General features: G+C 54.1%; 11 protein-coding genes across 11 annotated transcripts; 5 read left to right on the top strand and 6 right to left on the bottom strand.

The window, feature by feature from the left end:
* Positions 1-1912: 1912 nt before the first annotated feature.
* Positions 1913-2676, top strand: G647_05578 (uncharacterized protein; the record flags this gene model as incomplete). The annotated part of the gene is made up of 2 exons (XM_008729905.1): positions 1913-2094; positions 2217-2676. The coding sequence occupies 2 exons, from the start codon at positions 1913-1915 to the stop codon at positions 2674-2676; spliced, it is 642 nt and encodes a 213-aa protein (XP_008728127.1).
* Positions 2677-2997: 321 nt separating this feature from the next.
* On the bottom strand, positions 2998-4716 carry G647_05577 (uncharacterized protein; the record flags this gene model as incomplete). Its single annotated transcript, XM_008729904.1, has 1 exon — positions 2998-4716. The coding sequence occupies one exon, from the start codon at positions 4714-4716 to the stop codon at positions 2998-3000; it is 1719 nt and encodes a 572-aa protein (XP_008728126.1).
* Positions 4717-6935: 2219 nt separating this feature from the next.
* Positions 6936-7651, top strand: G647_05576 (uncharacterized protein; the record flags this gene model as incomplete). Its single annotated transcript, XM_008729903.1, has 2 exons — positions 6936-7144; positions 7207-7651. The coding sequence occupies 2 exons, from the start codon at positions 6936-6938 to the stop codon at positions 7649-7651; spliced, it is 654 nt and encodes a 217-aa protein (XP_008728125.1).
* A 348-nt stretch (positions 7652-7999) lies between these two features.
* On the top strand, positions 8000-8541 carry G647_05575 (peptidyl-prolyl cis-trans isomerase-like 1; the record flags this gene model as incomplete). Its single annotated transcript, XM_008729902.1, has 2 exons — positions 8000-8032; positions 8086-8541. The coding sequence occupies 2 exons, from the start codon at positions 8000-8002 to the stop codon at positions 8539-8541; spliced, it is 489 nt and encodes a 162-aa protein (XP_008728124.1).
* A 3092-nt stretch (positions 8542-11633) lies between these two features.
* G647_05574 (uncharacterized protein) lies at positions 11634-14006 on the top strand (the record flags this gene model as incomplete). The annotated part of the gene is made up of 1 exon (XM_008729901.1): positions 11634-14006. The coding sequence occupies one exon, from the start codon at positions 11634-11636 to the stop codon at positions 14004-14006; it is 2373 nt and encodes a 790-aa protein (XP_008728123.1).
* Positions 14007-15343: 1337 nt separating this feature from the next.
* On the bottom strand, positions 15344-16071 carry G647_05573 (uncharacterized protein; the record flags this gene model as incomplete). Its single annotated transcript, XM_008729900.1, has 3 exons — positions 15344-15607; positions 15664-15831; positions 15913-16071. The coding sequence occupies 3 exons, from the start codon at positions 16069-16071 to the stop codon at positions 15344-15346; spliced, it is 591 nt and encodes a 196-aa protein (XP_008728122.1).
* A 1166-nt stretch (positions 16072-17237) lies between these two features.
* On the bottom strand, positions 17238-19029 carry G647_05572 (uncharacterized protein; the record flags this gene model as incomplete). The annotated part of the gene is made up of 2 exons (XM_008729899.1): positions 17238-18946; positions 19020-19029. The coding sequence occupies 2 exons, from the start codon at positions 19027-19029 to the stop codon at positions 17238-17240; spliced, it is 1719 nt and encodes a 572-aa protein (XP_008728121.1).
* Positions 19030-19750: 721 nt separating this feature from the next.
* On the bottom strand, positions 19751-20893 carry G647_05571 (uncharacterized protein; the record flags this gene model as incomplete). Its single annotated transcript, XM_008729898.1, has 1 exon — positions 19751-20893. The coding sequence occupies one exon, from the start codon at positions 20891-20893 to the stop codon at positions 19751-19753; it is 1143 nt and encodes a 380-aa protein (XP_008728120.1).
* A 440-nt stretch (positions 20894-21333) lies between these two features.
* G647_05570 (uncharacterized protein) lies at positions 21334-23481 on the top strand (the record flags this gene model as incomplete). Its single annotated transcript, XM_008729897.1, has 1 exon — positions 21334-23481. The coding sequence occupies one exon, from the start codon at positions 21334-21336 to the stop codon at positions 23479-23481; it is 2148 nt and encodes a 715-aa protein (XP_008728119.1).
* A 178-nt stretch (positions 23482-23659) lies between these two features.
* G647_05569 (uncharacterized protein) lies at positions 23660-24055 on the bottom strand (the record flags this gene model as incomplete). Its single annotated transcript, XM_008729896.1, has 2 exons — positions 23660-23929; positions 23996-24055. 2 exons carry the CDS (start codon positions 24053-24055, stop codon positions 23660-23662), a joined length of 330 nt encoding a protein of 109 aa, XP_008728118.1.
* Positions 24056-24179: 124 nt separating this feature from the next.
* Positions 24180-24341, bottom strand: G647_05568 (uncharacterized protein; the record flags this gene model as incomplete). Its single annotated transcript, XM_008729895.1, has 1 exon — positions 24180-24341. The coding sequence occupies one exon, from the start codon at positions 24339-24341 to the stop codon at positions 24180-24182; it is 162 nt and encodes a 53-aa protein (XP_008728117.1).
* Between the last annotated feature and the right edge of the window lie 1483 nt (positions 24342-25824).

Raw genomic sequence — 25824 nt, 5'->3', positions numbered from 1 at the left:
ACCAGAAGATAATGGAGAGGAATTAGCCATATGCGAAACGCTCGCCTCCAGCCGGGCGGGGGCAACTTGTGAGGAGGAGGGATGTACTGGGTAAAATGTCCCCAGGGCAAGTATCGGAAAGTCCCGCGATCTTTGTCCCGCCGTCCCCAGTCCTCGAAAGTTGGACTTCTCGAATGTGGATGTTGGTCGTTGTGGATGCGGCAGCGCACCCAGAGCAGTCTCAAATCAACGTGAGGCGGGAGTGATGTTTGCACTGCTTCGTAGCGGCCATGGCTAGCGTCAAACAGTCTCGCGAAGCTGGGAAGAGTGGTGATCAGCACTCTCAAGTACGACGTTGCGATGATCGCTGCAGTAACTTTTGCTGGATGGTCTTGAGGCAGGGCCAGTCGGGATTGGGAAGTCGGCTTCCTTCATGCCAGTGGCAGGAACAGGGCGGTCAAAGGGAGCGCGGTGGCTAGAGGACCAGAAGCGACGCGACATTCTTGACACCTGCTGGAGCTACTTCCTCGGGTGTGTCATTCCGCAATGGTGCCTGCAAAGTGCGCGCCGACGACGACGGAGATGCACATCGGGAGACCGAAATGCAATGCCGGGGCCGGGTAGCAGGCCACATCGGACCATACGGAAGGCATCCCCGGTCCCAAACAATCAGTAGCTAAGTAAGACACCTAGAGCGCCCATGCTGCTTCGAGCAAGAGAGACCTCGGCCCCTGGCTGCCTCGTGGCTAGCAGGCCGTGGGCGGAGAATTTTCGATGAGGCGAGCAAGAGGCCAATAGAGTCATCACACACAGAGCTGGCCCTCCCATTTCGTCCCCGTACCGAAATATCCCTGACACGTTCCTGGCTGCTGTGCGACACGAGACCAGCAGCGGAGGGACAGGAGGTGGGTGAATCATCGTCGTCACCAGCGGCTAAAGAAAGCATCCTCGGGCATCGACCGCGACACCGACCAACCTACCAGCGAAGGCCCGCTCGATCTGGATCGAAAACTCAAATTTTCCATCTTCCAGGGTCGCCGTCGACAAATCGCTGTACAGGCTGATCCTGGCCGACTTCGGTACCTCGAGCCAGACGGCAGCCACTTTGGAGCCCAATCTGGCTGCACCAGCGGCAGACCCCAGTAATTCTGGCGAAAATCGGCCAGGGATTATGTAAAGGACGTGATCCACTTGGTCGATGAACAAAAGACTTGTCGTTTCCTCACGACGTCCAACGAAGCTCGTTGCCACCGCCATAACCACATCTCCCTTGCTTAGAGGATCCAACGAGGCGAGCCACACAGGTCGAAGCACAAAACACAGCCGGACACGATCTATTCCTCGCTGGATGATGCGAGCCAGTCACTCGTGACGAACGCTTTCGCCGTCGCACCTGAGCTGAGAGTCATCCGACGTGTTCTGTCGCCTGTAAACATACTGCCACGAGACGAGGCGTCGAATAAGGCATCGACAAACGCACACAAAAAAGCCAAATTTGGCAGCACTGCACGCTTTCCCGCTTCAGTCATTCTCGCGCACAAATCACCAAAAGTGCCCCCTAATTCGGGCTCAACGACAATTACACCTGCGTCTTATCCCGGGCATTTGCACCATCGAGAACGGACAGACAGATAATTTCGCCGGGTCGCAATCACTTCAACATCCTCTGAGCCGGTTTCTATTCTTGCACAATTTCCTTCCATTGCGGGGTTGACGAGGAGAAACGCGGACTCTGAGATGTAGTCGACGAAACCCGACCGGAGAGCAGATTTCATTTCCGACCCGTTGTGTTAGAATTTCGCAAAGGTGTGGTGGAAGTCCGTGGAGGAGAGTAAGCATGAGTTTGCAGCCCAGGTATGTTCTGCACGCCACCAGTCGTCCGGCTCCCTGATGGTTTTCGTCCCCTCTTCAAGAAGGTCTGGTCCGTTGGCTAATGGAAATCCGTGGTCACAGACGAGAATACCACATTGTTGTGCTTGGTGCTGGTGGTGTCGGCAAAAGCTGTCTCACAGCCCAATTCGTCCAGAATGTCTGGATCGAAAGTTACGATCCCACCATCGAGGATTCATACCGGAAACAGGTCAATGTGGACGGTCGCCAGGTTATGCTGGAAATGTAAGAACTCCCTCACGCCCGCCCCCAACTCTTCTGAACTCCACATGTACCACAAGTGAGAATGTGTACGAGGGCGCATTTCGCATCTTGAACACATGCTAACCGAGCTTCACTCTCTCCAGCCTCGACACAGCCGGTACTGAGCAATTCACCGCCATGCGCGAGCTCTATATGAAACAAGGCCAAGGCTTCCTCCTCGTCTTCTCCATCTGCAATATGAACTCATTCTATGAACTTGCCGAACTCCGCGAGCAGATCATCCGAATCAAAGACGATGAAGACATCCCGCTGGTTGTCGTGGGCAACAAATCCGACATGGAAGATGATCGAGTGGTGCCCCGTGCAAAGGCTTTCCAACTCGCCCAGAGTTGGGGTCAGAAGCCGTACTACGAGACGAGTGCGCGCCGGAGGACGAACGTTGACGAAGTTTTTCTAAACCTCTGTGCGCAAATCATTGACAAGGAAGGCGCGAGGACTGCGTTCGCCGAGTCCCAGGCCGCTCAGCGGCGGAGGGACAGGCCAAATCGCCATGACAGAAGGGGCAGGAGGCAAAGAAACCGTGATAGATGCGTCATCTTATGACCTGATTTCTGATTTCAAAGTCAGCACACACTGCATTCTGGCGGCAGGGAAAACGCTTTGTGGGTATCCGATGTAACAACAAGCTGGACGCATTTGGCTGGTACGGTTCCGGAGAGTTGGGCGAAGGAAAAGGTTCTAGACTTACCGACTCACGTCGAAAAGAGGTGCTGTTATCCGCCCGTGCACGCTTGTTCACTCCTTGACATCTGTCTCTCTCGCTGCCTCATCGCGTCAGCTGATCCTCCATAAGGCATCGTGAAATCAGGGCCGTCCGATTGATCTGCGAGCCGTGAGATGAGCACACTGTGTCACATGCAAGGTCTACATCCGGAAAACGCCAAATCTAGTGCTCTCCTCCTCGATCTTGTTCTTCCCTCCCAGCGCAGCCTTCAACCCCATGCCCAGCATATCCCTCGTCTGACTGGGATGAATGACGCCATCGTCCCAGAGCCGTGCGCTCGAGAAGCAAGCATCACTCTCCCGTTCAATCCTGTCCCTCAAGCCGACGTCGACCGACTTGCCGACTGTCTCCATCACCGCAGTAAGTTGATCTGGACCCATCACGCCAATCTTCGCGTTCGGCCACATCCACAGGAATCTAGGAGAATATGCCCGTCCGCACATGCCATAGTTGCCTGCCCCAGCGGACGAGCCCACCACGACGGTGAACTTCGGGACCTCCGCACACGCCACTGCAGTGACGAGTTTGGCACCGTTCTTCGCGATGCCGCCCCTCTCGGCGTCAGCACCAACCATGAAGCCGGAGATGTTCTGCAGAAATATAAGCGGGATCTTCCGCTGACTGCACAGTTCAATGAAATGAGAGCCCTTGAGGCTGGATTCGGAGAAGAGAATGCCATTGTTGGCGATAATGCCGACCTGATAGCCGTGGATTCTTGCGAAACCGGTGAGCAGAGTCGTGCCATAATCTTTCTTGAACTCGGCGAATTCAGAGCCGTCGACGATGCGGGCAATGATTTCATGCATTGGGATTTGTTTGCGGAGGTTCGTGCCGACTATGCCTGCGAGTTCGGCGGGATCGTAGAGCGGTTCTCGAGGCCCTACAGGTGGGGCTTGTTCTTGCGGATAGTTCAGGTTGGAGACGCTTCGGCGGGCAAGGACGATGGCGTGCGCATCGTCCACGGCTAGGTAGTCGGTCACACCAGAGACAGAGCTGTGCAAGCTTCCGCCGCCAAGGTCTTCAGCAGATACGACTTCCCCGGTGGCGGCTTTCACGAGGGGTGGTCCCGCGAGGAAGATGGTCCCTTGTTTCTCGACGATGATGGACTCGTCACACATGGCCGGGACGTATGCTCCACCCGCTGTACACGGGCCCATGACCACGGCGATCTGAGGAATACCCAAAGCACTCATCCTGGCTTGATTGAAGAATATCCGGCCAAAATGATCCCGGTCGGGGAAGACGTTGGCTTGGTTGGGGAGGTTCGCGCCGCCTGAGTCCACGAGGTATATGCAGGGTAACCTGTTTTGCTGTGCAATCTCTTGTGCTCGAAGATGTTTCTTCACTGTCAAGGGGTAGTATGTCCCACCCTTGACTGTGGCGTCGTTGGCCACGATCATACATGTGACGCCTTCGACGGTCCCAATCCCAGTGATCACACCCGCGGCGGGGACTTCGTCTTCGTAGACCTCATGTGCAGCTAGCGGCGAGAGCTCCAGGAATGGACTCCCAGGGTCAATCAGGGCTGTGACACGATCCCTCGCTAGCATCTTGCCCCGTTCGATGTGTTTCTTTCGGGCCTTTTCAGGGCCACCTTGAGAGATCTTCTGGTGGAGGGCTGCGTATTTGGACATAATCTCGCCCAATTCGGCGGCGTTGTCCTTGAACCCTGAGCTTGACTTGTCCACCGCTGTGGGTAGTACAGATATGGCTTGGGCATATTGTCGATGCGTGAAGGTCGCTGCTGAACGGCAGTGCGATCTGAGGTGGAATGTGGAAGGGCGTTGATGTCGATGTTCTCGAAGAGCGAGGTTCAAGCTTCTCAGGAGTGAGTTGGTCGGGACGTATTTGGGAGCCATGGTGAATCAGGGAACAGTATCACATAGAGTGTCCTGGACAAGGCACTCCCAACTTGGAGAGAAGTCCTGCTTAAAAGGAATGCATATGTTTGAGCTGGGGACTGTCTCATTGCTTGACAGCGGTTGGAGATGGAGCCAACTTCCCCGCGAATAACCGGCATCTCGGTACGGCGGAGCGCTCAACGCTGTTTTGCAGGAGACAAGTTGTGACGAAGTCTTGTTTTCTCTGTGGGCGACGCAGTGCTCGAGATCAGGAGAGCCCATCAATATCTGAAGATTCCTTCCGGCTTTCTGCGTTAAGCACACCTTGCTTCGACCACATCTGAAAGGCGGCTCAAGAAGAGTGCTACGACCGTACCACTTTGAACTTCACTTGACCAGGACTTCCCCTTCTCACCCCCTTACACCTGCTCACCTTTTACTCACCCTTCTACTGTGCTTGGCTGGAGGGTTCTCTTGCGGTCCGCGTTTATGCCTGCACGCCGGTTACTTGGTTCCCAGCATAGGATGATCCAGTATTTTCTGTCCCCGCTACCGAGGCTATACTTGACCTTGTCGACCCGCCTCGAGTATGTCTCTCCGGGAGCATAAAATGGCGCCGATTCCGTATCACAGCTGGCTTACCGTTAAATCCCCATTCACAATTCCTGGCTAAATAGTCGGACTGCCTCCATATGAGTTTGGAGTTTGCGCAGAATCTTGGTAGGGGAGAATAGATGAGGAGTGCTTGTGCGACTTGCGTCTCAAACACGCTCTCTCTATTTGCCCTGACAAATCCATGGAGGCAGCGAACGGTCCTTCATTGGCTCTCTGGATGCCTTTGGGCACGCAGGGCCCTTTCCTCATGACTGGAAGGATCGTACTTTGTGCCCGACGCCCGAGTTTGCTGGTAGGTGCGGGGGATTAATATCATGTCTGCACTCGCCATCCACGGCGTTCTGGATACTCAGCAGTACTCGTCCGTGGAAACTTACGAATATTGAGGAAGCTAAGAGAAGCAAGTGAGGACCCAGCTCGCCATATGATATGTCCGCTCCCAAGACTTGCTAACGCCTTTTCCAACATAGTACCAATCCTCCAAGCCTAGCATCGTCCATCATGTGCTACAAAAAGCGCAATGTCTACCAGCTTTGCTCTAACTCTAGGTGTAACAACTGCGCCGGGAAGATAGTGGAGGAGGCCGCTGCGCAGGGAAAGACGACCAGATGCGTAGGTGGAGGAAAGGCGTGCGCTTGTCTAGGCCAAGTCCCAAGGGAGTACAGGCGGGACCGGGGTCTCTGCAACGAGTGTGATCCGAATGGATTTGTTCCTGTCCGCCACGACACTAATGAGGACGGGTATGTTATGGTTTGACACGATCAACAATTTGATAGGGAGGAGAGAGGCTGGAAACAGACAAGGTGTTGAAAATCCTGGACTGCTATACGTGCAGAGACACCGCCGTGCTCTGCAAGATCAATTGGGATTGATAGCAGATAAATTTGAGGTCAATGACCCAATACAGAGGGTTATTCGTCTCTACTTAGTTGCTGCTTAATCTCCTTGCCTTTAAAACCGTCAGGTTGCCAGTCGAACCGCAATGTGGGAAGATCAGGATAGGGAGTTGAAGCTTGTGAGCAGACAATCCATCTCGACTGGGACCGGTTCACTACTTGCACGACAGTCCACATCATGAGATTACCAGATAGAGTCATCAATATAGCTCAGCGCGATATTCCCAGCCAACTATGTGCAGCTTATTCGCACCGTACTCCGCAGTGGCATTCTGAGCAGTCAGGGGCTTTGCGGTTCAGATGACAGTTTCCTTACACCGGAAAGGGTCACTGCGTTTCTAGAGGCAGGAAGGTCAGCTTACGGATCGACGAGGTTCAGGCCTCATCCATAAAGCCCTATATCTTTTTGATGTCATCCGTTGCTGTCTAAGGGCAAAGATCGATTGGCCGTTCCTCTTTTCGGAGATGCACACGGTATTCGGCCCGGTGGGGAAGTATCAATCACTGAGTCGCCGAGGTGCGCGCGGCCTCCCATGCGGGACAGTTCACATTGGACCGTGAACCGCAAGCCTGACACGGACAATCTTGATTTCACCCTTCATCTGATTTGCAAGCACTGCCAGACGTTGAGAATCTATATAAAGCTCCAAGTCGAGCATACCCTGATAGACAACGGTCTATATCCACCAGTCCTACCTGTATAACACTCCCTTTTAACCGGCAAAGATGGCCGAGGCAACTGAAGTAGTCTTCTTGTCCCTCAAAGAAGGCGTTGATTCGCAAAGTCCTCAGTTGAAGAGTACCCTTGAGACGATCATCAAGCATGGCCAACCGCATCGCATGTACGCAGGTGCCCAGGTGGAACATCCCAATGTTCAGAACCTGTTCATCGACTGGTCGAGCATTGATCACCACATGCAGTTCACGAAGTGGGAGTATGGCTGTCTCGAACCCTGACGCGCGTGCAGCTCCGCTACAGTAACTGACCGGGTCACAGAGGGTATCAGGCATTTTTGAACGGGGCTGTGGAGCTGTGCGATGTACCACCGAGTCTGTTCCATGTGCACTTCGAGCCATTTCCCCCAACGCCAGCTTTCTCCGAAGTCACCGAGTTCATCACGGTTTACTTTCCTGCCGACTACTCACCGGATGACCAGAAGACGTTTCATGAGGGCATGAAGAAATTTGGTTCTATCGTTCAACGAGACTGGGAGGAGTGCCGAGGCACAGCTGGTGGATGGGTAGCTGAAGAAGCTGAGGACCCCAAGACTGGCGAGAAAGCAAAAGCCTATGTCTGCTTGCTCGGGTGGCCTAGTGTTGAATCACACATGAAGTACAGGGAGACTGCTTCGTTCAAGGACAACATTGGCCTGTTGAGGGGCGCAAAGGACCTGAAGAACTTGGTCATGGTGCACGTCGCTAGCAAAGAGTTCAAGGTGTAAGACGAACAAGGCGATGTGGGCAACATCCTGCGGCTGACATATGGCTCACAATCATGCTCATGCCAAACCTGAAGCACCGCAATCTGTAATTCCTCGTAGCAAGCAGCCGCAACCTACCTATGATAGACCAACGCAGCTCTGACTGGTCTGAATCGCCATGGAAATGCCTGTGACGGGTGACGAGTGCGGAGAACGGATGCCAAGAGGTTCGAGATTCTTCAGCTGCACCCAGAACTGCGCGACCAACGTAGAAGACGACCCGCGCGCATCCTGTGTATGTAAGTCGGATGCGAAGGCTCCTGTCACCCTCTGCACATCCAAGTATCGAGGTGAGAACCACCATCCAGGATGGCAACCGATGTCGTGCTGGAAACCACAATGGTAAGTACCTGCGTGCCATCGTCTTGGAGGATCCCGTGCTGACCAGACTGGAGGGAGCAATCACAGTCGAACTGTACAATGACCACGCTCCCAGGACATGCAAGAACTTCTCGACCCTGGCTCAGCGCGGGTACTACAACAATGTCATCTTCCACCGCATCATCCCCGACTTCATGATTCAAGGGGGAGATCCTTCTGGCACCGGCCGTGGCGGTGCAAGCATCTACGGAGAGAAGTTTGCCGATGAAATCAGCCCTTCCCTGAAGCACACTGGTGCCGGGGTCCTGAGCATGGCCAACAGCGGGAAGGACACGAATGGAAGCCAGTTCTTCATCACGTTGGCTCCGACGCCGTGGCTTGACGGGAAACATACGATTTTCGGGAGAGTCAAGAGTGGAATGAAGGTCGTGCAGAGAATGGGGCTTGTCAAGACGAATGCTGAGGACAGGCCCTTGGAAGAAGTCAAGATTGTTCGAGCCAGAGTGGTCGAGGGTACCGAGGGTGAATAAGTCTCTTGGGTTCGGGCCAGCTCAATACACACCACACGGAGACCCATTGATCCCGAAAACGACTTAACATGTCAATCCAGAGGCGAGGATCGACTGCTGGCTACGACATACTCATCAGAGCAAGGCTCTCGTAATCCATCCAGAATGATCGGTTCGACTCACAGAATGTCGACTACTTGTTCCTTCGCGCCTGCGACATTTGTTCGAGTCGACTTCCGCAGCCTGGAGTATAAGATCCTCGCGGGAATCTGTTCCTGGAACGCCGAAATGCTGTTTTGGTCATCGATGCTACCCGTCGGATTCCATGGATGCATTCATTGCAGTGAACAAAAGGAGCACATCCGAGAAGGTGTGGCTGGGCTTAGCGGGATTGGGACACCGAGAATCATGACGCATGCCTCCTGCGGTCGCTTCAGGAACCGAGATAGCCCAAGCTTTATCGCGCAAAGGAACTGCTCATGAGGAGATCAGATGCATGCCGAACGTTATGTTCGCGTTCTTGCCCCTGGATATAGGGCAGATCTACCCCGTGGCTTCTCGAGGGCGCTTGATGTGGTTTCTGGATTTGTCCCCTTTCTTCCTGCAGCCAACTATTTCGGCAGCTGAACTCTCATTGTCTCAGGCGCCATGTGGTTGAGGTTCTGTACCCAGGGTGCTAGAACCTACCGTCATGCGGAAGAATCCTAACTGTACTATTGAAATGCGGCTGCGCCACTTCAAAGCATGGGGCAGGATACTTTCGTGGGCGCTTAATACAGGCCTCCGATCCGTTGGCCCCGGATATTGCGACATGGAGCCTCGCGCTGCCTCGCTGCATCTTAAAGTCTATTTCTGCTTGGCAAGGGCGGCTATTATGAGAGATGCAGCTCGTGGCTTTACTGTCCCAACTCTGCAGAGCGTTCGGACTCGGATATCTATATCCGTCTTCACTTGCTTGCAATTTACTGTCGATTCGTAGTAGCGCCTGACCGTCAAGTTCTTTCCAGGACAGACATCGACGCAGCGAGAGCCCGGGTGTGGAACGTGATTGCAAGTGAAAATTGCCCATCAAGGCATTCGCCCAGGAGAAGTCCTCAGCAATGTGAAGCACTGCTATAACTCTGCAGCCACCGAGCGAATCGAGGAGAGTGGCGAGAGGGTGCAGAGTTGCTTAGTACGAGGTACTTCGTCAGAGAGACCTTGCCCTCGATGCACACTGCTCGCTGGTGCCTGTCTACATTGCAACCAGCCGAGCGGCAACCGCAGGAACGTGCTGACTGAAGCTGCCGATAGAAGTCATTTTGACCTTGAGCAGAGCTGTAATGTTCAGATCCGGCGCCGGCCAGATGAAGTCTTCCCTTCCTGCGGGCGTTCTGACGAACCGGTTCTGCTACAGTTTGTTTCTCTTGTCCCTCTCAATCCATGCATCCTTTCCACCACAAGAGCCGGACGTGGTACCGAGTCGTAATCTATGGTGTGAGCTGCTATTGCGCAGGGATGCAACTGCGCACGCCACCTGAGGCACGACGGTGAGCTTACCCAGTACTATGCACGGGGTCCGCCGTCAACCCCACCAATGGACCAGCTGGAGTTTGCTATCAACACTTAGGCATCCTGTGGTAGGCTCATTTGTGCGGCTGCAACACAATGTCGCATATGAGGCATCCGGAGGTAACCATAAGCGCGATATCATTTGCCATAAACGGCCGCCTTGGACGAGAGATCGACAGCTGAGGGCCAGGGTGCGTCGTTTACTCGGAAACTCGGAATATTCTCATCCAAATCCTCAATGTTCCCAGACAGCGTCAGGATTTTCACAGCCGTTCCGTGCCGCATAATCCGTACTCGTACCGCAGTGGTTTCCTACTGTGTACGCTTTCGGGGAGTTATGCACCGCCAGCACGTTGACCAGAGAATTCGAGTCTCGAACTGTGGGGAAGGGATCGATAAGCTTGGCCAGTCCAGGTCTGGAGACCCTGAAGCTCGAGGCAAGCGCAGGGCCCCCAATCCGGCTTTGTAGGCTACGCAATGTGGTTGGTGGAGGATCTTGCACACTAAAGGTGCCCACGACCAGGCCGTCACACCTCGGCGGCAACATAATAGAGGCGCCTATTGGCCCGATACGCCAGATCCACAGGGACAACTGGCTTTTTGCTTTGTCCGCCTTCGTCACCTGCGCATATCCATTTTCCGTTGGCTCATCATCATCCCCATGCAAGCCACAATCTGCACCACTCGCGCAAAATGTTCCTGGCCCATCACTTCACTCGTCCAATCGTGCCCCGTTGTCAAGTGTTTTCATGCTGCCCGTCCGCAAGGTTCGCTTGCTATTCGCTTCACGCTGTGCTGAACTTTACCAAGAGGGTCTCGGTCCGCTCCAGAGATCCACCGTCCTCTACCGAGTCGAGATTCATCCCACTACTGGTCTCATCGCACAACCAATGCAAGCTCTGTTCGAAGCGCTGACTCTCTTGACGCTACCACTGAGCACCAGAACTCCCAGAGACGTCCACATGATGGAGGAATCTCCGGGAGATCCCAAGCTCGATAGCTCTGCTCTTCTGTGCTGCTATTGCTGCCCTCAAGTCGATAGCCTCTTGGTTCCATACCTCATCTGTCGATATCACAGTGAGTAGATGAGGAGCGGGGTGTGCGTCGCTCACACAGGCGCTGCGACTGTTCCATCACCAACTCGACTCGATGTCTGAATAACCTCCTCTTGCGCATGTTTCAACAAACTATATCGCGCCTTTTCGCCCCTCTCCCCCTCTCTCTGTGTCCCAGAGGCATTGAGATCCTCCATCCTTTCCACTCCTTACAATCGCTACCTCGTCAGTCCCTTCGTCCTCGAGAGAGCAGGCTTTCTCTTCTCTACGAACCGTTGCGAATACAACATTTCTGACCGAGCCGGGCCTGAGAGCGGTCACGCAATCCATGACCGCCTTACTGAAGCGACCGCATATCCAATAGACACGCTGGGTCAGTTTGGGTCGACCATCTCCACGACCAATACGAAGACCACCTGAAAGGAGAAGCGCCTCACCTCCGCTTCATCGGAAGCTGAGCCCGTTGCTGGTCTCTAGATATACGGGCTGTTGTTACACTCAGCCATGATGCCCTCTGTACCGTCCGAAGCACTGGCGTTGTTGACCGGGAGAGCGACTGAGCAGGCAATGGAGGAATTGGTGAAGAGAGTCAACATCCCCATCAACAGCACGACCCCTCCTGCCCTCCTCGATGCGATACAACAGGATCCATTCAACAGTGCCGGCAAGTATGGACTAATATTTGTCTACATTGGGATCATACTGGTGGTCACAACGACGATCAAGCGGTTATACTACTACTGGGGCGACAAGATCCGGACGGCGCTGTACAAGGAGGAAGTCATAAACTCGGCGTCGACACTCAGTCCGGTAGGCTTCTCGCCTCACGCAGGATTCGGCACCTACGAGCTGCCCAGCGCATTCAGTGCGCAGACCGATGGCTCGACCAGGCATTTCTTTCCGGACAAGGGGCCGTTGGTGGCCGAGAAGCCAAAGAAGCAAGCCGCGGTTTCTGCAATTGCACCTCTCAACAATGCAATTGCCTTCTTCCGGTGGATATTCTACCGTCCAGTTCCATCGATCAGGATCGGCAAGTACAGATTTACATTCCCTTCGATGGGGGTGCTTGCAGTCACGCTCGTCTGTCTGGTTTCGTCGATACTCTATTGTTTCCTGCCGACACCGCTGTTCTACGCCTCAATGTCCTACGGATCACCTCCATTAGCGATCCGAGCAGGGATGATGTCTGTCTCCTTATTACCGTGGACCGTTGTCTTGGCCAACAAGGCAAATCCGATTGCCTTCTTGACTGGAATTGGTGCTGAACGACTTGTTGTCATGCATCGCTGGACAGCATACTTGTGTGTCATCTTCGCCATCATTCATGCCGTTCCATACTGGTATCAGTCGGTCAACGACCCGGAAGGCTATGCAACCTTCCGACTATATTTCAGTCAGCAATACTGGGTCTACACTACCGGCATTACTGCCATTGTACCTCTCCTGTTCCTTGCCCTCCACTCTGTACCTATCCTACGGCACAAGGCATACGAGCTCTTCGTCTTCCTCCACATTCCGGTCGCTTGGGCCTTCATTGGTCTCATGTTCTGGCATTGCCACAACTACTTGACATCATGGGCGTACCTTTACTCGACCGTGGCCTTGATGCTTGTATCCCTGGTCACCCGCCTCTTCTTCCTCAACTGGATGAATCCCTTCAGATCATCATGGCTCATTGGAGAAGAATCAGCTGTCACCATCCTGCCGGAAAACGCCGTCAAGGTGACCATTCCGACGCAGAAGAGATGGCGCCCCGGTCAATACGCGTACCTACGCATGCCCGGCATTTCTCCCCTTGAGAACCATCCCTTTACCATCGCTTCACTTTGTAGCGAAGATTTCCCCTCCGAATATGGCGAGCAATACAGGGACATGACCCTCGTCTTCCGCCCATTCTCAGGTTTCACCCGCAAAGTCCTCGACACGTCTGTCAAGAAGGGTCCCTATAAAACCTATCGAGCCTTCATTGAAGGCCCGTACGGCGGCATGCAGCGACAAATGGCCTCTTTCGACCAAGTCATCTTCTTCGCTGGCGGAAGCGGTATCACCGCCATTGCATCACAACTCCTCGACCTGATCAAGCGTATGCGTGATGGCAAGGCTACCACGACGAAAGTCCACGTCATCTGGGCGATGAAACGACCCGATATCATGGAGTGGTTCAAGGAGGAACTGCGGATATGCAGAGAATGTGCGCCTCCTGGCTCGGTGCAATGCCACTTCTTCATCACCGCTGCGAGGCGGTATGATCCGCCCATCGATACGAAAGAACACCGTCTCAGCGGGATTAGAGACAAAATCACCGATGTGATTGACAAAGCGACAAGCGGCTCGAAGCGGAACTCGGCGCTCGTCATGATGGAGCAAGAACCCGACCTCAAGCGCGAGTTTGAAGACAGCATCACGGCCCTGCCGCATGCATACCTCGCACCTCCACGACATCTTGCTCCTCCTAGTACAACAGCAGCCGCTCATGGGCAACTCTACTACCCCCCACCACCCACGGATAAACGCACATCTACAATCTCCCAAGCCCAGATCGACGCAACCCGCACCTTCGACTTTGGCTTCCCTCAAACGCCCACCAAATTTCAAAAGAACCTCATGCGCTTCGCCTTCCTGCCCACCAGCGTGGGCGGCTCCGCTGGTCTCGGCGGCCACAAACGGGACGGCTGGCGGACAGAGTACGGCCGCCCGGATATCCCATACATGCTGAAAGGACTGTCCAGAGAGTTCGGACGGCGGACTTGCGTCTATGTATGTGGCCCGCCAGAGATGCGGACGGAAGTGAGTAATTGTGTCGCGCGGCTACAGTGGGATGTCATGACCAGCAGGGGCATGGACGAGGTGTTTTTGCATGCAGAAAACTATGCAATCTAAGCCTCAGTCCCCCATCTTGGATACTTGCGCTTGTTTACCGGGTTGGGAAAGGCAGTGGCATATATCACGACCTACACCAGAAGGGTCAAATCACGTTTGCAGAACCCAGGATCTCACGACCACGATTCAGCCACGAAGCAAGGGAGCCCATCATTTGCTGCCCCCATGCATCTTCACCTTTCCAGTTTTCTCGGGGACTCCTTTTTTTTCTCTTTGGCTGACTCCAGAGTCATTTCCATACTACGCAAGCGCATCGTCTGTTTCCGTCAACTTCCGTGTCTCCGAGAGCCATTATGGACCCGGATGGAGAAGGAAGGAAGGACTGAATGGAGTTGAGTTGTTGAGCTCCCGATACCCTCATGTACGTTTTCATTATGCGAGTCAGACAGTCGGGCAGAGAGCCACAGACTACTTCCACTTGAAGTAGCTTCTTTGTACAGTTACAGCCAAGTTAGAGCCATCGATCGATCGATCAATCAGGTGGATGGCAAGGAATCAACAAAGATTCATGAAACTAAAAACACGTGTTTGTCCTCGCTTTTGATTATGAGAAGTCAATAGCCTCTTTGTCTGCGCCGATGGACTCGTCCGTAGCCGTCGGACTTGGGCCAGGTGTACGAGTTGACTCGATGGATACGCTGCGATTACAGTAGTCAATGCATAAGCAATGCTTGACATTTCTTCGCGTCGTCAGTACGGGACACGTGAGAATGCAGTAGTGCGTCCGGGACTGGGACTAATACGAGTACTTGTGATTGAGATGTGACATTTCGGCTTAGATGGACAATCAGCAGTCGCAGTGAGGGTTATGTACCGACGGTATGCCTGGGGTACTGTAGTATGCTGCGGGTATCATTTGTTTCGCTCAGCTCAGCTCGGCTCAGTCCAGTCCAGTCTAGTCCAGTTCAGCTATTAATTAGATCTCATCGTGCATGTAGGATCGCCTGCATAATCTGCATCCTCTGCACGGAGGCATGCGTGCCTGCCTGTACCTGTCAAACAGGATTTCAGATGCAGGCTCGCGGCTCCTTCAGAACTGGGACGAAGATGACGGGCGAGACGAGACGAGACGAGACGGCTAGGGAATCTCCACTCTTTCGTCTTCCTCGCTTCATTTCTTCTCGTCATATCGTATCCATATCGCCGGTCTCTCTTATTCTTCTCCGTCGCGTTGGACCGTTCGACAGTGGCTACTTCCCATGGTTAATTCCGCCTTGTGTTTTGTGGCATCTCGACTCACCTGTCGAGTGTCGAGAAGAAATATGGAATAAAACTACTAAGCCTTCACACTCCTACTGCGCTTGGCCTGTCTCCCTCCTCCTCCTCCTGTCGGCAAGTCAGCGGCTGTGGTCAGAAACATTGCGAAACGAACGACCGCCCAATGAACCGTTACGGAACGTCTTGGATAGCTTGGGCAGCCCGGCATTTGCCTCCCATTGGACCCTGGGAATCTCGCGACGGGGATCTGAAGACTTACGTCGCTCACTGAAGAACCACCACGTCCCAAAGCTGGCTGTCAGGGTCCATAGGACGAGGCCGGCAAGGTCGAAGCCCACGGCCGTCTTCATGCGGTGGATGCCGGATTCCATCTCGACGTTCTCCTGTGACGAAATTGTTAGCACACGACGGGGGACTGGGGGAAAGGGGGGACACTTACATGCAAATACATGGAGCCGAAAATGCCCGAAAGGACGGCGAAGAGGATGGCCATGGTCCAGTCCCAGGCGAATAGTAGTGCCACGGTTCGATATTGGATGGCGATGGACGCAAGACTGAAGATCAGGGCCGTAACCGCGGCCAGGCTGCCGGTGGTGACGGCGAAGACCTTGACCGTGGTGAGCACACGTACCATTTCAGGTGGGTAGGAAGTCAATGCGCCGGTCTGGGGATCAGTTGAAGAACTCACCCATTTCCCGTCGGCGTATTTCGATGCCTTCATCGCCGCGTTCAGGTCGACTCCGTACATTCCAATGACGACGAGGGCGTCGATCAACTGGAAGCTGCGCAGGACGAGGTGGAGCCAGCTGGATTTGCGGAAGCCGGAAAAGATTGACAAGAACGCCATGTTTGATCTACGGCGATGTGGTGTGAAATAAGTCAGGGTTGATTCTGGGATCTTGGTCGGAGAATGATCAAAATTCGCGATCGAGGTTGTTGAGATGTCTCGAGGCCTGATGTTTGCTTGGGTTGCTGCTCCTGTCGATTGCCAGAATGCGCGAGATGCGCAGGGCTTGGGTCAAGTACGAGAGATATTTGGACGAGGCAAACGCACTTGAGCGAGCTGCCAGACTGGCTAAGTAGACCGTCGACACTCAAACAAAGCACGGTGGCACGGCGTTGTCACTTCGTATGCGCTTTGTGAGCGGGCGCGCGGAAGTGACAAGGCAGTGATTGCGCCTTGAGTGCGTCAAACAAAGGCTCATTCACGGCTCAAGCCTCGCAACTGAAGTCCCTTGTTTGTGGTGAAGCAGTATACGGATCCCAGGTGTCGGTTAGAAGTTCTCACTGCGCGAATGGTCGCGACAATGGCCGTTGTTGACAGCAGGGTGGAGGAAGAGAGCAGTCGAGGAAAGGTAATACAGACATAATTGTCCGCGTCCGCACCGAGAGGAAAGCAAAGCAGTAGCACCAGTGTCTGCGCCCAAGGCCATGGTTATCTTGACAATGCATCGAGTTCTTGGAATGCTGCATATGGTGCGTCACCGTCGGCAAGAATGTCCCTGAAATTGCCGGGGCACCGGGGGCACCGGGGGCACAGGAGGGTCAGCGGGGTTCCCTTCTCGTGGCTTGGACCAAATGTGGCTGGTGGCTGAGTCTCAGCGGCTGCAGCCATCGTTGGCCTGCACCCCGGATCGTCCCTCACCATCAAGTCATGATCCCTGTCAGGCGACCTTGTTCTTTGTCGGTGCACGCGCAATGCCAATTCAAACGATCGCACGACAGGCAGACAGGAGTTTGCGTCTGAGAGTGGCCATTATGCACAGGACAGACGGACTGTTCTTCGTGGGAGAGGAGTACATATGTTCAGGCTATGCTAGGGTTGGGGTGAAAGGTTGAAACGGGGCTAAGTACAAAAAAGATCAAAATTGCAGAACAGCATGACCCCAGCCATCCAGCCAGAATGGCCCAGGGGAAACCCAACGCGACGCAGATACAGACACACAAACAAGACAGCGAAACGAAACAGACTAGGAAACCGGGGACTCGGACCGACCTGGTCAAGTCCGGCTGTCATCGAATCCCTCCGCCTCCAGCTGTTCCTCCTGCCTTGTCTGTAGACGCAGTCCGCGGTCCAGCAACAGCCTTGTTTGCGGTCGTGGCTGGCGGTGGTGCCGGCATTGGAATCGGGTCATCGTCGTATCCGTAGTCGAGATCATCGTCGGCAAGTTGATCCAACGGCTGATTGTCGTAGGCTTGCTGGTTGACGTTGCCGGCATTGTGGGTGGCGGCTTTGGCTGCATTCTTGGTCTGTTTCTTCCCCTTCCTGCCCTTGAGCTTGGCCTTCTCCAACAACCGTCTCTTCTCCGCTAAACGACGGCGTTCCTTTCGATCTTTGATTTCGTACTGTCGGATGAGAGCATGGGGTGGTTGTCCAAAGATACTCTCGTATTCGCAGAATTCGCAGATCCAGATGTCTTCAGGTGCTGGCGGGTGCTGCAGATTGTTGTACTCTTGCTGAAGCTTCCTCTGTCGGGCTGCCAACGCGTACACATCGCCTCTCCGTCTTCGAGGCTTCTTGCCTTGAGCGTTGACGTTTTGCGCGGCGGGCGCAGCAGGTGCTGTCTGCGCCGCGGGTGCCGTGGCATTTGCCGTGCTTTGACTTGCCTGTATGGTGCCTTTCTCAGTCGCGGTAGAGTGGGCGGGGTGAGTCGGGTTGTTTCGCTGCGTGTACCCTGGCGAATATAAACTCTGTTCTGGAAAGGTGACTCCCTTGGCGTCGGCTTCGCATGTGAAAGTGAACTGCGAGTTATTGTGCGCCTGTTTGGCTTCTTGGTCGAGCACCCCTACATGTTCTTGTCCCTTGCCGAGTGGTTTCCGAAGCAGCGCTGTGGCGTTTGCAATGGCTGCAGAAATGATACCTTGGTCTTTGGTCTCTTCCGCTTGCCCGAGATCAGCCTCAGTAGCACATGCTGATGGTCTTTCGATCTTACCTTTCGCGTTGGCAGTCATGTTCTGGTCATATTTGGAAGGACCATTCCGAGCATTGGAGCCATTGACTGACACGCCGAGGGGGTTCCGACCAGAAGCCTTTCTTGCACCGCGCCCTCTACCAGCACCTTGCACTCCCAAACCAGCGCTATTGCCCACGTGGGCGCCAGCGTAGAACCCATCATCTGCCGTGCCATCTTTGGTGCCACTTATGCCCATGTGTGCCAATTGGTCGGTGACGGCAGACTGGTGCAGACTCAGACTGCCGGAAGTGGGTATTTTTCTCTTTTTCTTGTTGTTGGTGTTCTCAAATGCTTCATAACCGTCCGGGCCCGACGTACTACCTCTTGTCGAGTATCTACTACGCCCCGATCGTGGCGAGCGAGGGGAGGAGACAATGAAGCGGCGGGGAGGGTAGATACGCTCGTCCTGGGAGTCAAGATCGTCCTCGTACTCGTCGTGGTGGCAATGATGGTGGTGATGATGGTGGTGGTGATGGTGGGGACAGTCGTCATCGTCATCGTGATCGTGGTCATGATCGTGGTCATGGTCATGGTAATAATTGTCACTGTGTGAGTGGTCTAACACTTTGCCGTCGTGGGTCTCCTCGCCATTCTCGCCGTAGTTCGAATAGGTTGGCAAGCTCGACGAGGGCAGCGTAGGGGGGTATTGGATAGCTTCGACAGCTTCTTGGGACAATCGGGACTTGATGGATCTCTTGGGTAGTGGTCTGATCAATCGCTCGGGAAAGACCGTCGACGGCGTATCAGGAGACGACAAGTAGGACGTGTCTAGATTGGCGAGTGTTAACCATGTCGTAAGAAAAGGCAAGTGCGATCTCGTGCACCGTCTCCAGGAACATACTGTACGCCATGGTGAAAAGTGATTCCTCCTTTTCGTCCTTTCAAGACTTCCTCTGGACCGGCCACATGTGGGTTGCGAACTCGAAGCCGGAACCTGAGTTGGCCACAAGAGTCAGTCAGACATCGAAGAGGCAATGAGATAATCTTGCTGATCTGCTTGATGCCGGTACACCCAGGCTGAGATTGGACATACCCCCCAAACTGAATTATTCAGCGTAGACTGAACGAAGCCTGGGCCACAGTCATGCAGCAGTGATTCTGTTTGTTCTCGGGCCAGAGGTTTGGTATTCAGTACGTAGAGAAGAATCCAGTGCGGAAGACAAAGTCCACGGTCATCCGTGACTGGTGGGTGATGGTGAAGCAGAAGGTTTTGCTGGATGGAAATGGAGTACATGTTCGCTGTTCACTTCGAGTTCATGTTCGTAACGGCTGCCAAGCCTGCGACTTTTGCCGAACCGGAGCCTCGCCTTGTCTCAGTTCATCCTCATCTTCATCCTCATTCCCTCCAAATTTCAGTGGACTATTGCCCCTATTACTGTCTTACAATGCTGTTGTGTAGATCACAACCGATGCGCGTCTCATGGATGACGCTTTGTAATCCTCATATTATTGCCTTGCGCCACTACAGGCCGCGTACCGCTTTGGAACATGGAGCCGAATTTGTACTATATGGTCTATGGAGTGAGCAGGTATTGAAATATCTCGAGTCACAGCCCATGATCTCTCCTGACTTCACCTCGTCTTGGTGCTTCTTTTTGCTCGTGAGCTGGTAGCCACGTTTGACACAGACGATGCAACTCTCTTCGCCCGACTACTGGCAGTTGATCGGTTGACACCATCGTCGGGCTCCTCGGCCGCCTTTCTCTTCCTGATCTGCTGAACGTCAGAGCCACCAGATATGGGCGCTTTGGCTTGGACTGTCTGATTGCTGTCGCCTGTGACAGAGTCATGCTTTGCGAGTGCTGCAGCTTTCAGTTTCGACGTGACTTGGGATTCCTCTAGGTCGAGAGTGACGGCTTCATTTGAGTCTGGCGGAGATGGGAGGTCTGGCTTGACTCGACGTCTTTTCCGGGGACCTCGCTCGTCCTCCAAATCCTCTGCCGCAGGCGAGTCGTGGGTTATCTCTCTGCCATCCTCGTCCAGAAGCATGGCAGTCTCGAGCTTCGAAGAGCTAGGCCCAGGCGAACCCTTGTCGGACACCATATCTTCCTCAACGCCAACTGGAATGTGTTCTGCTCCGTCGTCCTCCTCAAAACCTGCTTCCTCTTCTTGGTCGTCGTGCTTGAAAGACGCTTGCCTGGGTAGATTCCGTAGACCCATATCGGCGAGACTCAAGTCGTTAGCCCAAGACTCATCTTGCTGGCCCCCTCCTGATGCCCGACCCCAGCCACTGTCTTTGACTGCAAACACTTTTTTCCAGTCCTTCATCAGCGCGACTTTGTTTTCTTGGCCGCCTTCGTACTGCGGGGTCCTGAGCTCGGAAGGTTTGGCCCATATTACACCCTTGATACAGCGGGTCAACAATTGGTCGTCGTTCAGGTCAAAGGTAGGGATGTCCTGTGTTTCAACCAGCTTCCTCTTCTTGCCACGCTTCGGTTCTGTTTCGGTGTGTGCCAACCGCCGTATCGGCCCACCGTCCTGAGGGTTCTTTTTCAACAGTGTTGGGTCATCATCCACGTAGTCATCCGAGTAGTATTCCCAGTCGCTAAAGTATTCCTGCAACTCGTCCTTGACGGCATCTTCCTCGTGGTAAATGGGACTGTGTATCGCATGGCTGGCTAAGTCATCCGCCAACTCTGGGTCCGGGTCCGCGTCGTATAAAACGTCTTCAAGGTCGTCATAGGGCGAGTAGGCGTAGTCTTCAATGTCAGACATGTTGGGAAGGGGACGGAGACGAATTGAGCCCCGTCAAGTCATGATGGAGGGTTCGTGTTGAAGAGAGTTTGTACCCTGAGTAAGGTCGCAGGAAGCACCATCAACTCGACGTGAAAGTGTTTGCCTCGACGCACGCAGCCCCTCGCCCCTCTGTTCGAGCAGTCACGCAAGTCGGTGTCGGTGCGGTGTGGTGCAGGCAGGTGGGACGAATCAACAACAGTGTGACAAACAGTGCGGGCAGCATTGCTCGACAAGGGATCAAGACGATGCGCGTCTCGCTTGATCCCCGCTTCCTGCCGCTCCGATGCAAGGCGACGACAACCGCGCCTCGTGGACATCCTCTTGCTTTTCTCATGCTTCCCTATAAGAGAGCTCTTACACAAAAGGACCTTGCATGAAATGTGACAGATATCACCCAGGTGTTCTTCCTCAACCTAGCCATGTCACACCGTCAGCTCCCACGGGCTGCTGCAGCTCTGCGAACGAGAACGTCTCTCCGATCGTATTCGACAAAGACCATCGATTCGATTCTCATTGCAAACAGAGGGGAGATCGCTATAAGAGTAAACAAGACAGCTGCCCAGCACGGTATCCGCACAACCACACTATATACCAACCCAGATGCTCTCGCACAGCACGCCCATTCCTCGCCCTTCTCCTTCAATCTCGGCCCAACCACTGCATACTTAGACCAAGACAAGATCCTGCGGGTAGCAAAGCAGCAAGGTTGTCAGGCGATACATCCGGGCTATGGCTTCCTGTCGGAGAATGCCGAGTTTGCGAAGAGATGCGCAGAAGAAGGTGTCACCTTCATTGGCCCACCTGCGAGCGCCATTGAAGACATGGGTGACAAGGCCAGGAGCAAGGAGATCATGAATGCTGCCGGTGTACCCTGTGTTCCGGGCTACCACGGGTCCGACCAAGCGCCGGAGACGCTCTCCCAGGAGGCAGAGAAGATCGGCTATCCTGTCCTCATCAAGGCCGTGAGGGGCGGCGGAGGCAAGGGTATGAGAATCGCAAGGTCCGCCCAGGAGTTCCCAGATATGCTAGAAAGTGCGAAGAGCGAAGCCAGGAACTCGTTCGGCAACGATGAAGTCCTAGTCGAGAAGTACATCACGACCCCACGCCACATTGAAGTTCAGGTATTTGCAGACAAGCACGGTAATTGCCTGGCTTTGGGTGAGCGTGACTGTTCTATCCAGCGACGGCATCAGAAGATCCTTGAGGAGTCTCCTGCCCCCAACCTGGACGACTCGATACGAAAAGACCTGTGGCAGAAGGCTCGGGCGGCTGCATTGGCTGTAAAATATGAGGGCGCCGGTACGGTCGAGTTCATCTTCGACAACGATACTGGTGACTTCTATTTCATGGAGATGAACACCAGGCTGCAGGTCGAGCATCCTGTGACCGAGATGGTAACTGGTCTGGACCTCGTGCATTGGCAAATCCAAGTTGCAGAGGGCAAACCACTCCCTTTGACTCAGGACCAAGTCGAGGAACAGATTGCCCAACGTGGCCACGCCATCGAGGCGAGAATCTATGCCGAGAATCCAGACAGGGGTTTCATACCCGATTCTGGCAGACTTTCGCATGTCAAGTTACCGAAGGAGTCGCCTGATGTACGGATAGATAGCGGCTTCGTGCAAGGAGACACGGTGTCCAGCCATTACGACCCGATGATTTCGAAACTGATCGTTCGAGGCGAGACAAGAGAGCTCGCTCTGCGCAAAATGGTAGCTGCGCTGCAAGACTACGAGGTGGCAGGCCCAGTCACGAACATTGACTTCCTCAGACGAATATGCAGATCCCCTGATTTCGTCGCTGGCAACGTTGAGACAGGTTACATTGAGAAACACCGAGACGAGCTCTTTCCCGAAGTCTCCTTTACGCCTGAAGTTCTCGCCGAGGCCGCCATAGCATCCTTCCTGCGCCATTCACCGCAACCGACCTCCTCTCCTGCTCCATGGATTCTTCCTTCGGCGTCGTCTTCGTGGCTCAACAGCTCGTCCGACTTCCAACCACGCACTTTCCACTTCCACTCCGCAGGTTTTGAACCTGGCCCTGGAAAGACACCAGACATCCACACGGTCCAGCTCCAGCAGCTCAGCCCGGGTACTTTCTCTGTACAAACGCCAGCCAATGGCGAAGCAATCACAGTGACATCCTCGTTCGATTCTGCATCGAATACGTTGACCACCTATTTCCCGCACACAAGACACACTTCCCGCGTCATCTTCCAGGTGTCCTCGGCCAGTAACCAGCAGATGATCCACCTTTTCACGCCCCAGGGCTCCGTGCTGCTAACCTCGCCACCGCCTCCTTTCCTGGCCAAAGCCCTTGGCCTCCGCGAATCTCCGAACAGCTTGCTCTCCCCCATGCCAGCAAAAATCCTGCGGGTACTCGTCAAACCAGGCGATGTTGTGAAGAAAGAACAACCATTGGTCGTCATTGAGAGTATGAAGATGGAGACTGTGATCAGGAGTCCAGTTGAAGGGGCAAAGGTCAAGAGAGTGGCACATGGTGAGGGTGAGGTGGTTGGTGCTGGTGTGGACTTGGTTGAATTTGAAGAGCAGAAAGAAGGAGAGTAGTTCTATGCGTCCACGAGAGCGAGGCAAGACATCTAGGTATGTTCTCTGTGCCCTGTCGAGCGAAAAGAGCGAAGCATTTCATCTCCACGATGCGAGCTCAAGCCACGGCACGACACAAGGCACTCTTCAACAATGCTGGAATATGCGTGGCGTAGTCAGCGATGCTTCGCAGCAATGATTACTCCTTGTATTTCCTGTCGGAGAGCCTGCAAGCACCTCGAATGTTCCCATCGCCCCTCTCTGCCCATCGCTTGGCCGCAATACCGGGGTTCAGCTGCAGCGTCTGCTTGGCCTTGACCCATTGTTCCATGGTCTCTTCCTTACCGAACCGAAGCTTGACACCTACTTGCTCCAACACTGGAGAGTCGATGATGGGGACAATGACTGTCTTTTTGTGAGGACGGGCAAAGTACGGCAACCCTGTACGTTCGTACGGGGCGTTGATCTTCTGGTGGGGCGACGACCGGATGCACCGAACTCTTCAACCAGCCCCCTGTCAAGTGCGAGATGGTACCTTCTGCCAGGTTGACGGTGACTGTGCCTGGCTGAGCTGAGCCGTAGGTTCACTTGCCATCTTCCCCAAGGATTTGCGGGCCTACGACCGGTTGCCTGAACAGCAGCGTGACGGAGCCCAGATCGGTATGACCTCCTTTCTTGCCATAGTCGGCCGCTTTTTATCCCTCCTCCGTTGGGGTGTGCTACAAGAATGTACGGGAAATTGTCCTCGCTCGGCGCTTCATATGTATGCAGCCTTGACGAGGTAGTCGTCGGCAGGCAACTGCAATACAAGGGCGAAAGGCCTCAGAAGCGGCAGCACCACGTCGGAGTGCAGCGCTTTCCCTAAACAACTCGATTTCCATGGATATGCGGCTTCAGCAGATACGGGTAGTCATAACTTTGCCAGAAAGTCCGATGTGACCTTGTGGATATTGGAGATTTCGACATTATCAAAGGCCATTTCTTGCAATGTCCGTCCTGGTCGTCGCCAGCCCGTTGTAGTCCGCTTCAGCATAATTGCCGTTCTTACATTTGCCTCCTCCTCGACGGGGCTGTTCCAAGGAGGAAATGCTTTTGCGAGAGTCACCTGGCGGTCGACAGCTTTGTGGTGCAGAGCGAAGTTCTTTGACACAGAAGAAGCCCGGACGTGGTGAAGGGCGTGAGAAAGCTGGGAGGCTAGTCGTTCCCTTCCTAGACCCCCCTAGGTCTGTGATAGTCCTCCAAGTGTCCCAAGGGTCACTGACCAGTGCGGACTGTCTCGGAAGGGATGCACGTAATTTTGGGCTCCAGCTTGCCAAAATCATATCGACCGTAGTCTGGTGCTTGTGCGTGTGCTTGGGTTTGGGCTGTTGTCTCTCAGGTTGTGGTAGTTGCCATTGTGTGTGTGTGTGTGTGTGTCAATACGGTGTTCTATTCGAGCGAGCTAGCTATGTAGCTACTGTATGTGAGCGAGCACCGATGTCTTCTGTCGGTGATGTTAAAATAACAACAACGACACTGCACATCTGTTGATCTCGCAGATCACGCCAATGTCGCTCTACTTGTGAAGGCGCATGGCATTGCCAGGCCAGGGCCCTTCTTATGTATCAAAGCTCCAGGTGTGGGTGGAGGAAGTTCGCGTCATCGACAATTACATACTCTCCGTATGTCGCCGTCACATCATATCTTCTACCTGCCACCGTGCCAATCGTTGAGGCTCGGTAATGTCGAACACATCCCGCGCTGGAGCCGCGATACATCTTTTGCATCCTCTGCACTCCTCTCTCACGGGGGTTGCTGTCAAGCCTTCTCCCGTCCGGGGCTTGGGTGCGAATCAACGAGTCCTCGGTATCAGTGATAGAATGAAAGTCCTATTCGCGTCCACTGTTCACATCTTCCATAAGTACGCGACCTCCTTTCCTCTTCTTCACTCTTCCCCTGGGAAGCTATAAGACCCTTCTTTGACTACTGCGTGGTGCTTGCTCGTCTGCCTAGCAAATTCCACGTCTTAACTCTGCCGCCGAACTCTCCCTATGGTCGATGAAGCTTCTTAGTCGCTGCAAAACCCACTGCATGTCTGTCTCCCGGAGCTACATATGCATGTCTCTGAGATGGCCGTTGGAAGACTCCAGGTAGAACGCGGTGCTCGTGCATCCTGTCTCGCATGACTTCAAGTTGTCGTAGGATTGCTGGGATCGGGGTCTGGCTTCGGGATCATGAACAGGTATGGTCTTAGTAACTGAGCCTATGTCGTGGAGATTATCATTCCTGTATAACGTGATCTTGTGCATGGCGTTGTGGACCACGCCTTTCTTATTGGTTTGCTCTGCGATCTTATCAAGCCTCCCACTGCGTCGTGGCTTTTAA

Source organism: Cladophialophora carrionii (genome assembly GCF_000365165.1).
Source record: "Cladophialophora carrionii CBS 160.54 unplaced genomic scaffold supercont1.4, whole genome shotgun sequence".
Lineage (NCBI taxonomy): Eukaryota > Fungi > Ascomycota > Eurotiomycetes > Chaetothyriales > Herpotrichiellaceae > Cladophialophora > Cladophialophora carrionii.
This window is presented reverse-complemented; position numbering and strand designations above follow the sequence as displayed.